The sequence below is a fragment of the Sitophilus oryzae genome, unplaced genomic scaffold (assembly GCF_002938485.1).
Source record: "Sitophilus oryzae breed Bouriz unplaced genomic scaffold, Soryzae_2.0 scaffold_1430_pilon_pilon, whole genome shotgun sequence".
Taxonomy (NCBI): Eukaryota; Metazoa; Arthropoda; class Insecta; order Coleoptera; family Curculionidae; genus Sitophilus; species Sitophilus oryzae.
In genome coordinates this window covers 1,272,016-1,288,162 of record NW_022146094.1, presented here as the reverse complement: position 1 = coordinate 1,288,162, position 16,147 = coordinate 1,272,016, and the positions used below count along the sequence as shown (strand labels likewise).

The 16,147-nt window shown below is 34.9% G+C and overlaps 1 protein-coding gene across 1 annotated transcript in view; it reads left to right on the top strand.

Annotated features, from left to right (window-relative positions):
• Window positions 1-16,147, top strand: part of LOC115876270 (DNA N6-methyl adenine demethylase-like) — a 79,340-nt gene that overhangs the window by 40,969 nt on the left and 22,224 nt on the right. The window contains exon 3 of the mRNA XM_030891980.1: window positions 8,389-8,457. Within this exon, the coding sequence (XP_030747840.1) occupies window positions 8,389-8,457 (69 nt within the window). The remainder of the gene's footprint in view (window positions 1-8,388; window positions 8,458-16,147) is intronic.

Sequence of the window (16,147 nt, the reverse complement as noted above, 5' to 3'; positions counted from 1 at the left end):
CGTCGTCTTGCTGGAAAAATATGTTTTCCAGTTCCATTAAGGGCATATCATCAATACCAAAACCTACTAGTTAAAAGTGGCGAACTTTAAAAATTTTGTATTTTGAAGGGTATTATAACAAAATATCAAGTGTGCTATATTTTTGGAAAGGTAATTTTAAATTCTTTTCAGTTAATTAAAATTATAGGGGGTGTCCCAAATAAAAAATCAATTTTTATGTTGATAACTCTTAAATTATTTAATATACTTTTTCTTCTAGAAAAAAACCTAGAAGTCTCTTTAAGAAATATTGTTTATATTAAACCAGGTCGCGATATCTCAACCATGATCCACCTCTCTCTCTCCCAAAGCACAAAAGCCACCTGGATTCGCACCTGGGTCCCCGGCCTATTGTGCCGCCGAAAATTTTAATGCCACCCAATCGCTGTCGCGCCCGGACCGGCTCAAATTCACGTCGCATCCGCTTTTTTCCAACTCGGCTCGTCTCTTTTTCGATGGATGAAGAAGATCAGACAATGATGTAGTAGCGAAGTATTCTCCAGTATAAATTTATTTAAGAGATTTAAATGGGATGTATGCGATTGCTGGGTTGGTTTACGGACGGATATCGTAGGTAATACGAGATAAGACTGTCGATAATGATGGGTATTTCCGAATGTTTGTATAGGAATCTAAAAATGTTGGCCAAAATTAAATAGTATTCATACTAATCTACTTTACTCGCATTTTAAAGCGGCAGTTTCACATAGCAGTTGTCTGCTATAGCAGTAATTGAATTTTGTAGTGGGAATTGGGGAAAAAGATAGTGTTAAAACGAAGATACTCGACAAATATGAAACTATGAACCCTTCCCGGACACAAACGGTACATTGTGAGACAGGAAATTGTAGAGAGAAACAAGCCCTATAATTTAGGATACAGATAATCCGATGATTGTGCTTACATAAGTCAAGGATGATCTTTGATTTTTCTCGTGAGAAAGTCCTGAGAAATTTCTTCGAGTGTTGGCGTTAGAGGATTCCAGGTTCTTGAGTTTTGCTTCAAGCTGGTTTCCATTTAGGAAGCAGAACGGTTTTGGTTCAGTTAGTGGAGTGTTTGCTCCTTTCCTAGCTAGATAATTTGCTTTTTCATTGCCTTCTATCCCTTGGTGGACTTGCACCCAGAGTAGAAGGACTTTTTTTTTGCCTAATTTGTTCAGCGTCTCTAGGTATTCTTTGACTAGTTAGTAGTTACTAGCTTCACACACACAATTAATAACGCATAGTAGATTTTCATAGTAGATCATTGTAAATAAAAAACAACATAATTTTTCAGAGATTATACAACAAAAAAAAAATAAAAAAATATATAGAGCACCAATAACGCAGCAAAATCGTGTTTTATCAAAACACCGAAATTTACATAAGGATATAAACAAGAAATACCCTTCCCTTAGGCTGTCAACAGACGGCACGATTTGTTTTGACGGGACGGGACACGATCCCTTTTGAGAAAGGTCCATCACACGAAGAATAAGAGTGCCTGGCCTCGGCCCCAAAACCCAAACAAGGGCGACCTTCGGACTTTTTACCCTTGCCCTTCCGCTCTGGGATCCCCCCTCGATGTCAGGGGGGCTATAATACCCCCGGGCGATGCTTGCTGCCTGCTTCTGTCATAAATTTAGGGTTGGCCGACGGTATCTTGCGTGTTTGTGTGTGTTTTGGGGGGAATGGACTTGATAGGGAGGGCGGAAAGCTTATATATATGCCGTTTGTTATATGATGTTTGGTTTTTGAGGTGAAGACAGTTCAAAGTTGGTTAAAAGGTCCGATTAGATTTATATCTCCGAAACTAAAGTTTCAAAAAAAGTCATACTATACTACAAATTCATTTACCCAGTAGTAGTTATGAAAAACATTTTTGGTAAACTCTGTCTGAAATAGTTTCTGAAAAAAAAAATATTTTTTTTAAAAGGTCCGATTAAATTTGTATCTCCGAAACTAAAGTTTCAAAAAAAGTTATACTATACTAGAAATTCATTTACCCAGTAGTAGTTATAAAAAACATTTTTGGTAAACTCTGTCTCAAATAGTTTCCGAAAAAAATTATTTTTTAAAAGGTCCGATTAAATTTATATTTCCGAAACTAAAGTTTCAAAAAAAGTTATACTATACTAGAAATTCATTTACCCAGTAGTAGTTATAAAAAACATTTTTGGTAAACTCTGTCTCAAATAGTTTCCGAAAAAAAATAATTTTTTTAAAAGGTCTGATTAAATTTATATCTCCGAAACTAAAGTTTAAAAAAAAGTCATACTATACTAGGTACAAATTCATTTACCCAGTAGTAGTTGTTGGATTTGAATTAAATATTTTTCTGTAAGGGTATTTTCTAGACAATTTCTTTTTTATATCGATAAATATGATGTTTAAATCTTGTCAAAAATTAACACTAAAGACAACAGTAACAGAAAGATTAAAAAAGGATAGCACAAATGTGTGTGTCCAAATAAACAAAAAATAGTCAAAATTGTCATCAGCAATAATTTCCCAACTTTATGCGTATAGGTTAAGAATCACCCTGTATACATAGGTCTGAGAGAAGTTGCTATTCCGAGAAGGGTCATCCAGAAACATAACACTTCCGCAAATCCCCGTTAGGGTCAAGGTTACTCTCGACCGCACGCCTTTCTGACTGGGGGATTCCCTCCAAGTTGCGGCGCCCCAAAAACCATTAACCCTTCCTCGTTCTGGTCACCCATAGGGCCACCTGCGGAGGGACTTACCGAAAACGGCTCGTGCCGATGCGGCGCCTCGCATCACAGAGATAAGTAACAAAAAAAGAAAACCAAGGAGGGTCACCCACGCTCTGTAGGGCTGTCGGCGTGTCTTTAGGGTGAGGTGTAAAAAAGATCGAGGGGAACGCATATTTACCGCTAATCTGTCATTATTACTGTGCTGGTCGTGCCGAGGTTTTATTTTCATGGGGAGAAAGATGACGAGGTGGATTATGGTGGCGTAGATCACGTATTCTCAATTTTTTTCGCTTGAACGAGAGGATAATATTCTTTATTTTTCAAACGTCATAAAAGTATTCATCAGGGGCGGGAAAGTGAAATAGCAAAAGCGGTTTCACCGTTTCCACGGAAATTTTAAATAAAATAGTTCCAGCCTCAGGCGCTAGGTGGTAGTGCAATTAATTTTTAGGTTAAGAAGTTGCTACTAGTTATTGCCAGATGGCGTTAAATCAGAATTTTTTTGTAGTTTCCATAGTTTCCAACGGCCATTGTCATACTATTGTCAAATTCTCAAAAAATATTGTCGTTGTCATAGCGCCAATCATAATATTATCAAATGATTATCAAAACGTTTTTCAAACTATAATTTGTTATATGTGTTTTAATTAGACATGAATTAGACAATTCCTTTTGTTTGTGGCCCTAAAAATATAATGTAAGTCTTTTATTTTTGCCATCATTTAAGTATACCTATTTATATTTACAAAACTTTGGGCGTATTACGTTGATCTTGTTTTCTTATAATAAATGATGTTTAAATATTTGACTTATAAATAAAAACTTTAAATAATAAATAATATTTACACATGTTTGGCTTTAATCTTATTTATAATAATTGTATAAATTATACTGTTAAATCTTATTTTTTACACATCACAACGATACTTGTTATTAGTACTGTTGAGTTAGTGTAAAAAATAAGATTTAATAATCAAATTTAATTAAAAGCCCACGCTTCGATCCATTTAAAACAAGCCCTACTCAATAGATGGCGCCACTTCTGTAGAACCATTTTTCAGTATGGTCCATTCTTTTTCTAGCTAGGTATATTCTTTGGTATTCATTTTTGGCAACGTGATTGACAGTAAAAAAAGTCATTTTAACGCATAGGCATAAAAGTGAAGCACTTTTACGCCCAAGCACAACAGTACGAAAATATAATATTAAATTAACATGTCAAATTCAACGAGCCGTAACCATAGTTTCTCGATATACAGGGTGTCCCAGAAATAAGTGCAAGTATTTTAACTGATAGTATAGTTCAACCCGAGAAACCTTCGAGAAACACGCCTATGAGGTTTTTTTCACGAAAAAATGAAAATTCGATTTTTTTTACTTTTTGTCTCTAAGTCTAATTTTATCAATAGATTAAAATTTTAATTAAACTTTTGTATAATAAAAATAAATCTAACTGCTTTCATCAAAACCAAATCCGTATTTTGTGCTTATTAGCTTTAAAACAAGCGAAGAAAAGGGTAGTAATTAAGCCCAAAAGAGCAGCCAGGACAGGAGCGCATCGAAAGGGCCAATCATTCGGACGATTACACTCGAAACGGGTCCCTTTTGGCAAAGTTTTTTGAATGGGGAGCCCTTCAAACTGCTCTCCCTGACCCTAGAGGGCGGCACTGCGGATCTTTTGACTTTCCATTACCAGATATCATAAATTCGATATGAATTTATATCGGGAGTAATGGTAAAACGGGTTAAAATATACTCGCTGAAAAATTATTTTACTCTGATTTTTCTCCTTATCATTACTATAATCTACCGTAAGATCGAAAAAAAAATAATAACCATCGATAAAAATTTTGGCGAGGTTCCTAGACGTCATTTACTAAAAATGGACATAATACTTGTCAAAAAATTAACACTATTTATAGAAGGATTAAGCCAATAGCAAGGACGTAGTGACGTGTAGGGCTTGACCTCACGAAAATTATTACCGAATATCATTCGTCAGCCGTCTTTGACGCTCTTTTTTTTTCGGTCGTATGGTATTTTAGAATTTTGTTTAGTATTTTATAGGATCAAATGCAAGTACTACAGTACTCTAACACTAAGAGTATTAGGTACTCCCAATTTTTTTTCTAACACTAAGAATATTAGGTACTACCAAAAAAATATTTTTTGTCACTTTTAAAGACAAGAATCAAGACAAATCTCGTACTAACTATAAATATACCTAGCCCCAGTTTTAAAAATAGACCTTTTAAAAAGTCGTACCACAGGTCGTACGCTGCACGAATTAAGGCCATATTGGGCTTTGGAGTGGTGGAAGTTTCATGATGGCAGTCGCTGTAATATCCGGTAAAGCAGCCAGATGTACTATAAGGGCTGTCCAAATAAGGGTCTCAAGGTCACACAGCTCAGATATTAGTAAGGAAATAATAGAAAAACTGATTTTTTCCTTGAGGAAATGGAACATTTTTTTGTACAGATTTATGTATTTATTTTGGCAGGAATTTCTTATAATTTGTATCATGTTAGTGTAATTTTTTTTTACAAAAACGCCACAAAAGTATTAATTTTCGTGACGTGGTTCAACAATATAAAAAGATCATTTTAACGCCTATAGGCATAAAAGTAAAGCACTTTAACGCCTGAGCACAATATACAGGGTGGTCCGAACTGTATTCCGGAAACTTCGGCAGCATATTCTGCAGATAAAAATAAGTAAAAAAGTTCTTATAAATATATGTTCTAAAATGCGTAGTTTCAAAGACACAGGGTGTAGAAATTTCATTTTTATTTCGATTTTTCCAAATAATTTCTGAAGTAACGTCAATATTTCGATAAAAATTGGTGTCTGGGAGTTTTTTGACTTGAGAAATTTGATTTTGATGTCAATATGACTCCTAGTTGTAGGGGGCGCCACTTACATGTGTTTTAACTCTTTTGAAGAGTAATAACTTTTCGTCGGTACCTGTATAAAACTATTGAGTAAAAAATATACATTTACGACGTTTTTTACGTAAAAAAGGTCTCTTGGTAAAAATCGTTACAAGTAATGGTTCTCGAGATATTTGAAATCGAAATTATCAATACCGATCATCATTGATATAAATTAACCATGTTGACCAAATAGTTATTAGACTGAAACCATGAATTTGAAATGTTTTTGTGCCAAAAGTTCAGCAGAAACTGTTTTTCGTACAAAAATTTATGATTAATTTAAAAATATAAATGTTTCCCAAATTTATTATTTCGTTCAAATAACTATATCTACTCAACGTGTTTATTTTTTGTCAATAATGACACGTATTGACATGCTTTGCTTTAATGCCTAGGCATTAAAATGACGTTTTTATATTGCCAATCATTGTGTCAAAGATGAATAATTTTGTGACTTTTTTGAAGGCTTTGGCGAATCTTTTTTTAAACTTATTTTTTTATCGTCAATTTTATTTTTAATTTATCTGAAAAAAATGGAAAAATACTTTTATACTGAACAAATAAATAATTAATATTAAATTTAAACGGCCCTATTAAAACATAATAAGACTTTACTTTTCTTCAATAACACATTAGCAAAAATGAAATCAAAACGAATGTAGTAGAAGGTAGAAAAAAAGCAATAACATAGAAAAAAATAAAAATCGGTATACCCAAAAGGGCTGCTGCCTTTTTTAATCGATCCCTTCCTCTGTGTCGTAGGGTTAACGACCCCGACATCCTGGGCAACCTCTGGCTTCAGCCCTTAAAATGAAAACTTTAAATTGCACATCTAGAATTTCAGTCGAGCTCAGTAGAATTATTTGGTCTCTTTTAATTAATTTTCTCTATGGTTTTTTCGCTGTAGTTACTACTATATCAAGTGTCTTTCTCTGTAAAATTTTTGTAGTGTTTATTTTAAGTTAATATGTTGATTAAAATAAAAAAAAATATAGTTACTATATGAAATGTAAAAATGAAGTTCAATATATTTTGTTCTAATGACCGGACTTTGATGATTTTTTAAGCAAATTGTAGCTAAATTATTTGAATTTTTTGGCCTCTTTTCAAATTAAAAATTAAATTCTTCATCTGCCTACTATACGAGGGGAAAGAAAATGTGGTTATTTTGGCGAAAGTTTGAAACACTCTGTGGAGTGATTTAACAAAGTAAGGAATGTAAAAATCGCTTTATCATCAAGGTGCATATTTTCCCGGCAATTTGTTTTTTGATTCATCTCAATAACTTTATTTTTGTTGGTGATATTCGCTCTTGAAGAAGACTGTAACAATTAATATAAATTTTAGCATTAAAAGCATGTTTTTGTTTTGTTCCATGCACACGTTGTTCATCAGCACACCCATGAAAATAGAGTTTATTAATTTTCTAATGATATTATTATGAAAAAGTCATACTGTTAAAGTTTGTTGAAAGTTACTCTAGGGAAGATGGTTTTAAATTCAGAAGTTATATCGACTATTATTGGGTTAATTGCATTTAACATAGTACTATAAAAATAAATACATAAATGCCTTTATTGTCAAAAATTTTTTCAATTTGTAGACAAAGGTAAACTAAACAAACAAAGTAAACAAACAAGGTACACAAACAAACAAACAAAAGATAATACAAATAATATTGTCAGTCTTATTGTTTAAAATAAACATTTATAAATGTTTACAATTTCAAAGAATAAAAAAATAAAAAAAATAAAAAAAAAAAAATAAATAAAAAAAAAATAAAAAAAAATAAACAAATAAAAAAAAAAAATAACTGATTAACTTCTGGATTTAAAACCATTATTTGTCCTAGAGTAACTGTAGATTTTGTAACTGTAGCATTGACAGATTTTGCATTGACAGTGACATTCGAAAAACAATAAATCCTATGTCATAGGTGTGCTGATGAGGATCAAAAGCAACGGCTTTTAATGCTAAAGTTGTTGTAAAATTCCATACTGTATTAAACTATTCTACAGGGTGCTTCAAACTTTCGCCAAAATAACATTTTTTTTTTCATTTGCATAATAGACAGTGATAGGGATTTTACCTTTTAATTTGACAGAGGCTAAAAAGTCAAATAATTCAGCTACAAATTGCTTTAAAAATCATTAATTTAGTTATATTATCATATTGCAATATCGTAACACATATTTGAGACATAAAGAGTTCTAAAAAAATGCCAAAGAATAAAAAGAATTGAAATCTACGCCTATGTATATTAATTCTTGGGGTAGTTTAGTCTAGGATCGATTTAATATATACAATTCTAAACGGCAACCCCGGATAACACGTGGTTCATATAACGTTGACAGCTGCCGGATAAGCCACGCCCACCTTTCGTTGGTGCCGCTGTTTCTCAGTGATGGTACAGTTTTAGTATTACGATATTTACCTGCAGATTAATAATTTTTTCCAACCCAATATTTGTTATTAACAAACGATTTAACATAAAAAAATCCTAACTCATTTTCTCCTACATAAAACTTTTAAATTATTAAAGTCTGTTTGTTGATGTAATGGTTTTTACTAAAGAAAACCAAATAACACTATTAATACTTTTAGTAGGTTCTAAAAATATATTTTACATTTTTTATTTTTCCTATTCCTGCTTTATTTTCCTTTGCTTTTTCAGTTAGCTTCCTTTTTATTTATTTTCGTTTTTATCTTTTCTGTTCTAGAATCTGTATGGCGAGCCATACATGCGGGGCGAGTCGAGGCGAGGTCGTGGAAAAGGCCGAGGTGGATCGGTAGGTGACTTTTTAATTTTATTTTAGTTTATTTATTTCGATTTTTAGTTTGTTCTTTTTACCCCTTTGAAACTACCCACCTGTTTGCAGTGAGCTTTAATTCCCTAGTTTAGTTTGGTGTAGGTTTGTATATTGATTTGGTACAACCACAGATTTTAGTAGTGATTGTGTTTTTGTGTGTGTGTGTTATTTTTAATGAAAACGCGTTTGCTTTTATTAAGCTCACATACGTATCTGTCAAATTTAACGTTTAAAGTTAATGGTTAAAGATGGATAAGAAACGGGTTTTCTAGGCAAATTTCCAAAAAATTTATTTGAAAAGGTTGTTTTTTTTAATTTTACATAAATAGACAAATTTTTGAACCATTTAGATGATTTTTTTTGTTATTTTTAACCAATAACTACCATCTAACCATCTATGAAAATATGAACCCTTCCTGGACACAAACGGTACATTGTGAGACAGGAAATTGTAGAGAGAAACAAGCCCTATAACATAGGATACAACATTTTAATGAACAGTGCTTTCCATAAAATCAATAAAATGAAATATATACGAAATAATATACATGTTCTGATTTCTTTCGAAAATCGACATCTATGAAACTATGAACCCTTCCTGGACACAAACGGTACATTGTGAGACAGGAAATTGTAGAAAGAAACAAGCCCTATAACATAGGATACAACATTTTAATGAACAGTGCTTTCCATAAAATCAATAAAATGAAAAATATACGAAATAATATACATGTTCTGATTTCTTTCGAAAATCGACATCTATGAAACTATGAACCCTTCCTGGACACAAACGGTACATTGTGAGACAGGAAATTGTAGAGAGAAACAAGCCCTATAACATAGGATACAACATTTTAATGAACAGTGCTTTCCATAAAATCAATAAAATGAAAAAATATACGAAATAATATACATGTTCTGATTTCTTTCGAAAATCGACATCTATGAAACTATGAACCCTTCCTGGACACAAACGGTACATTGTGAGACAGGAAATTGTAGAGAGACAAGCCCTATAACATAGGATACAACATTTTAATGAACAGTGCTTTCCATAAAATCAATAAAATGAAAAATATACGAAATAATATACATGTTCTGATTTCTTTCGAAAATCGACATCTATGAAACTATGAACCCTTCCTGGACACAAACGGTACATTGTGAGACAGGAAATTGTAGAGAGAAACAAGCCCTATAACATAGGATACAACATTTTAATGAACAGTGCTTTCCATAAAATCTATGGACATCTATATACATATAAAATAAAACAACTTTTCAAATGAAGTTTTTCGAAATTCTGCCAGCTGCCTGTAAACCCGCTTTGTAGTCTTGTGATACATTAAATGTTAAATTTTGGAGATATAAGGATTTTAATCTAAATTAAAGCAGAAATCTAAGTCAACGAATACAAAAGTTTCATATGATGCCATTTCATACTGACTTTATCTGCGACAGTGTATAAATCTAACTTAATAAACAATTCAAAAGCAATCAGTGTAAATGACACAAATATTTACACATTTTCGTCATCATACGTATGTAGAATTGGAATAAAAACTTTTTATAAAAAAGTGATAATCGTATCCAGTAAAATTATGAAAAAAATAACTTCATTTTATTTAAGCTAAGACGCGTTTATTATTGACGACCTAAGAATGCCATGAACTAACTAGCAAGTAAACTTTCAAGAAGATAGTATATTTTTTACAACCCCCTTTACTTTGATAGATAAGCAAGATAATTACTATTAATAATTAATATAAAACCAAATTGAAACTTTAGACAATAGAAACTGACAGATAAAAACACCTAAAATATACAACTTGGTTAAAAGTTGTTATTTACTCTAAATTAGTGAGAGAGAGACAACTAAAAGTGATAGAACAAGATAGAGCAAAGCGTCGAAAGCAAAAGTGATGCATACATACATACATACATACAGCCGTTACTCGCTGACGAGTATTCGACACACATAAAGAAAATGGTCACGCAAGGCGTTTTCTTTCATGAGCTTTTCTGTGACTGAAAAGCCCGATACGTGATGTTATCTGCCTACCGCACTCCGGACATTCAAAAATCTCATTGCTTTGTTGCCTCTCTACTTTTTGGTTGCCGCTGTTAACTGAGTTTACAACCCTTCTCCATTGAGTTCTATTGTGAGCTGCTTTTTCCCACTCATTCTGCATGTTAATTCCCTTTAAATTTTCGTGGAAAATGTCCTTGTATCTTTTCAGTTGTCCACCCGGCCTCCTCTTACCGTCCACAAGCTCACCGTAAAGCAGAGATTTTGGTATGCGGTTTTCTTGCATTCTGCATACGTGACCAGCCCATCTTAAGCGGGATTTTGTGACCATGACTTCAATACTCTCGCAGTTAGATTTTTCAAGGACCGATACGTTTGAGACATGATGGAACCACCGGACTCTTAAGAGTTGTCTAAGGTGTCTCTGTTGCAACTTGTTCAATGCGTTCATGTGTCGGCGGTAAGGCACCCAGGTTTCGCTCCCATATATCATGGTGGGGATTATAATTGCTCGGTATACTGCAAGTTTTGTTTTTGTACTCAAGTCATGATTGTAGAAAACCCTGTCTTTTAATTTCCAGAATGCCCTTGAGGCGCTACTAATCCTGTGCTGAATTTCAGAGTCAATATTGGCCTTTTCCGAAATCAAACTGCCAAGGTAATTGAATTCCGCCACATATTCCAATAGTTCTTCTCCGATTTTTATAGCATTGTTGTGATCTTCCGGGTGAGTGCACATGATTTTAGTTTTGTCGATGTTTAGCTTAAGGCTCAAAGCCTCGTATGCCCAGGTATATGTGTTCAACATTTCTTGTAATTGTTGTACCGTGTTTGCAACTAGAGTGCAGTCGTCAGCGTATTGAAGTTCTGTGATAAATTTTGTACGTGTTTTTGCCCTGAGTCTTTTTATGTTGAACAGACCGCCGTCATATCAGTATCTAATGCCCAATCCTCTCTCCTGCAGTTTGCTGTCCACTATAATGGAGAGCGCTGCCATGAATATGTTGAATAGGAGAGGCGCTAAGACACATCCCTGCCTAACTCCTGTATTTGTTAGGAATGGGTCTCTCAGTGATCCATGATGTGACACTCTTGACTTGTTGTTTTGGAGGCTTTTACACACTGTAAGAAATTTGTTGGGTACTCCGAACTTTTCCATAATTGCCCAAAGCGCATCTCTGTTCACAGAGTCGAAGGCTTTTGTTAGATCGATGAATGCAACATAAAGTTTAGACTCCTGCTCTTTTACTTTTTCCTGTAGTTGACGGATGGAAAATATGGAATCGACGGTGCCGCGGTTGGTACGAAAACCCCTTTGCGATTCTGGAAGGATTTTTTCTATATATGGGTGCAGGCGGTTTGACATTATTTTTGCAAGAATTTTTCCGCCGATAGCCAATAGCGAAATTCCCCGGTAATTTCCGCAGTCTGATGCACTTCCTTTGTTCTTAAATATATTCACTATATTCGCGTTCGAAAATCCTGAGGTACCTCTCCGCTTTCCCATACGACATCAAAGAGAGCCTTAAGATGACCAATAAGTTCTTTACTTGCACACTTATAGATTTCCGCCGGAATATCGTCACAGCCAGCTGATTTGTTGTTTTAAGCTGTTTTATGGAGGTCTTTATTTCTTGTTCTGTTATTGGGATGTCTAATACATCGAGGCTGTTATACTGAGGTATTGTGTTTAATGCTTCCATATTGGGGTTGTTTTCTTGGTTAAGGATATGGCTGTAATGTTCTTTCCAGCGATTTCTAATTTGTTCTTCCTCTTTAGAAGTTCGCCATTTTGAGCCATGATTGGGCAGCTTACCTTCTTAGTTGGGCCGTATACTTCTTTTACAGCCTCGAAGAATTTACGATAATCGTGATGCGTGGCGTACTCTTGAATCTGATTCGCTTTTTGTGACCACCAGTTATCCTTTACTTGGCGCAGTTCTCTTCGAAGCGTGTTGTTGGCTGCTTTAAAGTTGTCTACCAGTCTTGGATTATGTGGATTTGCAGTGACGGCTTGATATGCTCTATGCTTTTGTTCCAACAAAGCCTGTATATGCGGTTGATTTTCGTCAAACCAGTCTGGTTGTTTCTTTTTGTTCGACTTTCCCAGTACTGCTTCGCTGGTTTTATGAATCGCATCCCTTAATTGTGTCCAGCCTTGTTCAGCTTCCAATACTGAGATTGAAGTTATCGGTGGAAGTGATTCTTTGATGGCTTCCCGGAGGGCGTCGGCGGTATTGTTGTTTTCTAGACCCCGTACGTTCAATCTGGTCATGTTGTTTTGCTTTTTACAGCGTGGATGTTTGGGTTTTAACTGGATTTTCATTTTTGAAATTAAAGTCGGTGGTCAGTGCCGCATTCGGCATCTACTCTAGCTTTTGTGAGCCTAACATCTTTTAGATGCGTCCTTCGAACGATTATGTGGTCCAATTGATGCCAGTGGCCTGATCTAGGATGTTTCCAGGTACCTTTAAACTTGTCCTTCAACATGAACCACGTATTGGTGATGCAAAGATTATACTCTGCGCATGTTGTTAATAAGCGTTCACCATTGCTATTTGCGTTTCCCATTCCATGTTTTCCCAATACGTCAGGCCATATTTCCTGTTGTTTGCCTACACGGGCATTAAAGTCACCTAGCAAGATGATTCGTTCGTGCTTTGGAATTCGTTGAAGGGCATTTTGTAAGGCTTGGTAAAATTTATCCTTATCTTCAATTTTAGCGTCAAGGGTGGGAGCGTAGGCACTAATGATGTTGACGTAAGTTTTGTCTGATATGGGGTACCTTAGGGTCATAAGACGTTCGGAGACACCAATAGGTACTTCTGTTAACTTGGTGGCGATTTCGTTTTTGATCGCAATGCCTACACCATGAATTCTCCTGTGTGTTGCGGGATGACCTTTCCAAAAGAAGGTGTAATGCTCCTCAGTGAGACTACCTTCATCTGCAAAGCGTGTTTCGCTTAGAGCGGCAACATCTATATTTAATCGGTGGAGTTCCTGTGAGACCAGTGCTGTTCTTCTCTCTGGTCGATTTGAATTTATCTTGTCCAGTAGAGTGCGGACGTTCCACGCCGCGAACGTGAAACATTGATGTTTTTGTTTCTCCGATGATACGCTCGAGTAGGCACCCCCTCCCGGAGATCCGATTGAGGGGGTATTTTACCTCCGGACGATAATTTTGTCCCACTCGAATGTTCCATCATTGCTGTGTGTAAGCTGCGTGAAAAGGTTTAACTGTGGCGGTTACGCTGCCGCACAGTTTTGGCTGCAACTGTAGCACGGGATGGCTATGGCACAGTGAGGACTGCGACGATAGTTCCCTTGTGCTACGTTCTCGGCCGGCTAGGTGTATTTTATTACTCCTTTTCCCCAGAAGATGGTAGGTCTGAGGGTTGTATAAGGTTATACCGCCTATACTCGGACGTCAGAGCCTCGTTTGTGTAAACAGGGTGCACCACGTGAAGGTGAGGTTGACTTTTGGGTAAGCTAGGCTATATGTATCGCTTCAATACCCCTTGCACCCCAAAAGTGATGCATAGAGCGGCGACAAGCGCCAAACAAAAGGGAAAGCGACGTTTCTATCCTCCCTCTTCGCCCTTCTCCTCCCCGTACAACTACCCGATGCGCATTTCGGCCGAAATCGGGACAGGGTTGCCGAATTTTGTCGTGCAGAGTGTGCCTGGACATATTGCAATTTTTAACATGGGGTTAAATAATGTATATGACATGTTTAGGGGAGGTTTGAGACCGACTGGGCTGTTTGCCTATATCTAATGGTGTAATGGTCTATTTAGAAGACATATTTTAGTGTTTTTGATGTGTACACTGAAAAAAATAGATTGTGTGGCACTTAAGTTTCTAGTGATTTACACAGTGTAGTAAAAATTATTTTAACTTAAGGTCTTCTTTTTGCTTCTAAAGTAAATCTGGACGGGATCTATTTTGTTTACGCAGAATTTGAACCGCTGTCTTCGACCATATCATTGTCTCATAAATAATTCTCATAAATCTTTTCTCTCTTTATTATCTGTATTTGTTTTTCTCTTTATTTTATTTTTTAATTTTTTTCTGTTTAGTTTTCTTTCTATTTTTGGCTTTTTTTTTCTCTTTATTTTTTTATTATTTTTCTTTATGATTTTCTCAAAATAGAATAACTTCGCTGATTTATTGGGAAACAGTGTTGAAGAGAATGAAAGCGAAATTATATTATCATAGAAACGCGTTTTGGTTTTTAAGACTTTTCAGAAAAAATTTAACTGTATTTTCATATTTTTTCTAAAATAGTATGGAAATTTAGAGAAGTATAAACGGGATTTTAGAACAATTAAAATTAAAGGATGTATTTTTTTCAAAAAATGGTTTTAATAAAAAATATTTTCCCCTTATAAAGACGATCCGCGGACATACTGTACACTACGAACCCCCGACCACTGTCACTTTCGTTTAGCGCGAGAGGATTAGACGCGGCAACAGCGCTACTCACCCCAAGGCCCGTGTTGTCAGATTGTAAGAACTATCTTGGAAAATAGGGACTTTATTTTTCAGTTAGGTATTTTATGCTCATGATATATCTAAATTTTTATTCGTGATGCTACTAGCTTACTCGGCTTAATACCAACTAACATTGAAGTGGAAATGTGAATTATGAGTTTTTTTTTGCCAATAATAATATAATAATTTATTCAAAAATTATTTTTGCACATCATTTTGACAGTTTCCTGAAAACAGCGTCATTAAGGAACACCCTGTATATATATTTAAAAGTTTTTGTGTGAAAAATGATTTAACGCTATTATTTTGCCTCCCCAAAATCGTATCCTTTTAAACAAAAACATCAAATCACAAAAAAAGAACATCTCCAAAACAAAGAATTAGTCACGTGGATCGCCACAACCGATACACAGAGCCTCAATGACTCACTCCACGCTCTCTACAACCGACCCGGCAACACCGCGCGACCGTTATTGATCCCGCTCAGCGACGTTTTTCCGCTTCGCGTTCAGCGCCTGCGCCCTCAATCGCTTCGCGCAAAAATTCGCAATTATGGCGCGAGAAGCGCTAGAGGAGAGAGAGCGCGAGGAGTTTTCGGCGAAATTATGGCAGCTAGCTCTAGATAGGCGCGGATAACTTTTATAATAACATTTTCACCCCGTTCGGCTGTTCGTAACAGCCCCCGCAATGTCCTCGGGGGGCTGTTTCGATTTTCGACGGGATATAATTATTTTCCGGCGGTTTATAATTAATTCGATAGAGAGAGAGAGAGAGAGAGAGAGAAAATCAACTCAAAATATTTTTTTTAATTATTATCTTGTTATTAGATATTTATTTTTTGAATTTTCTTTGCTAGTTTACAGTTTTTTTAATTTATAATTTTTTTTTTCATTTTTGTTTTTTATTTTTTTCTTATTAATTCGACAGAGAGAGAAAATCACTTCAAATTTAATTTTTTTTAATTATTATCTTATTATCGAATTTTCTTTGCTAGTTTACTTTTTTTAATTTTTGTTTGTTATTTTTTTCCTATTAATTCGACAGAGAGAGAAAATAACTTCAATTTTATTTTAATTATTATCTTATTAGATGTTTATTTTTTGGATTTTCTTTGCTGGTTTACTGTTTTTTTTAATTTTTGTTTGT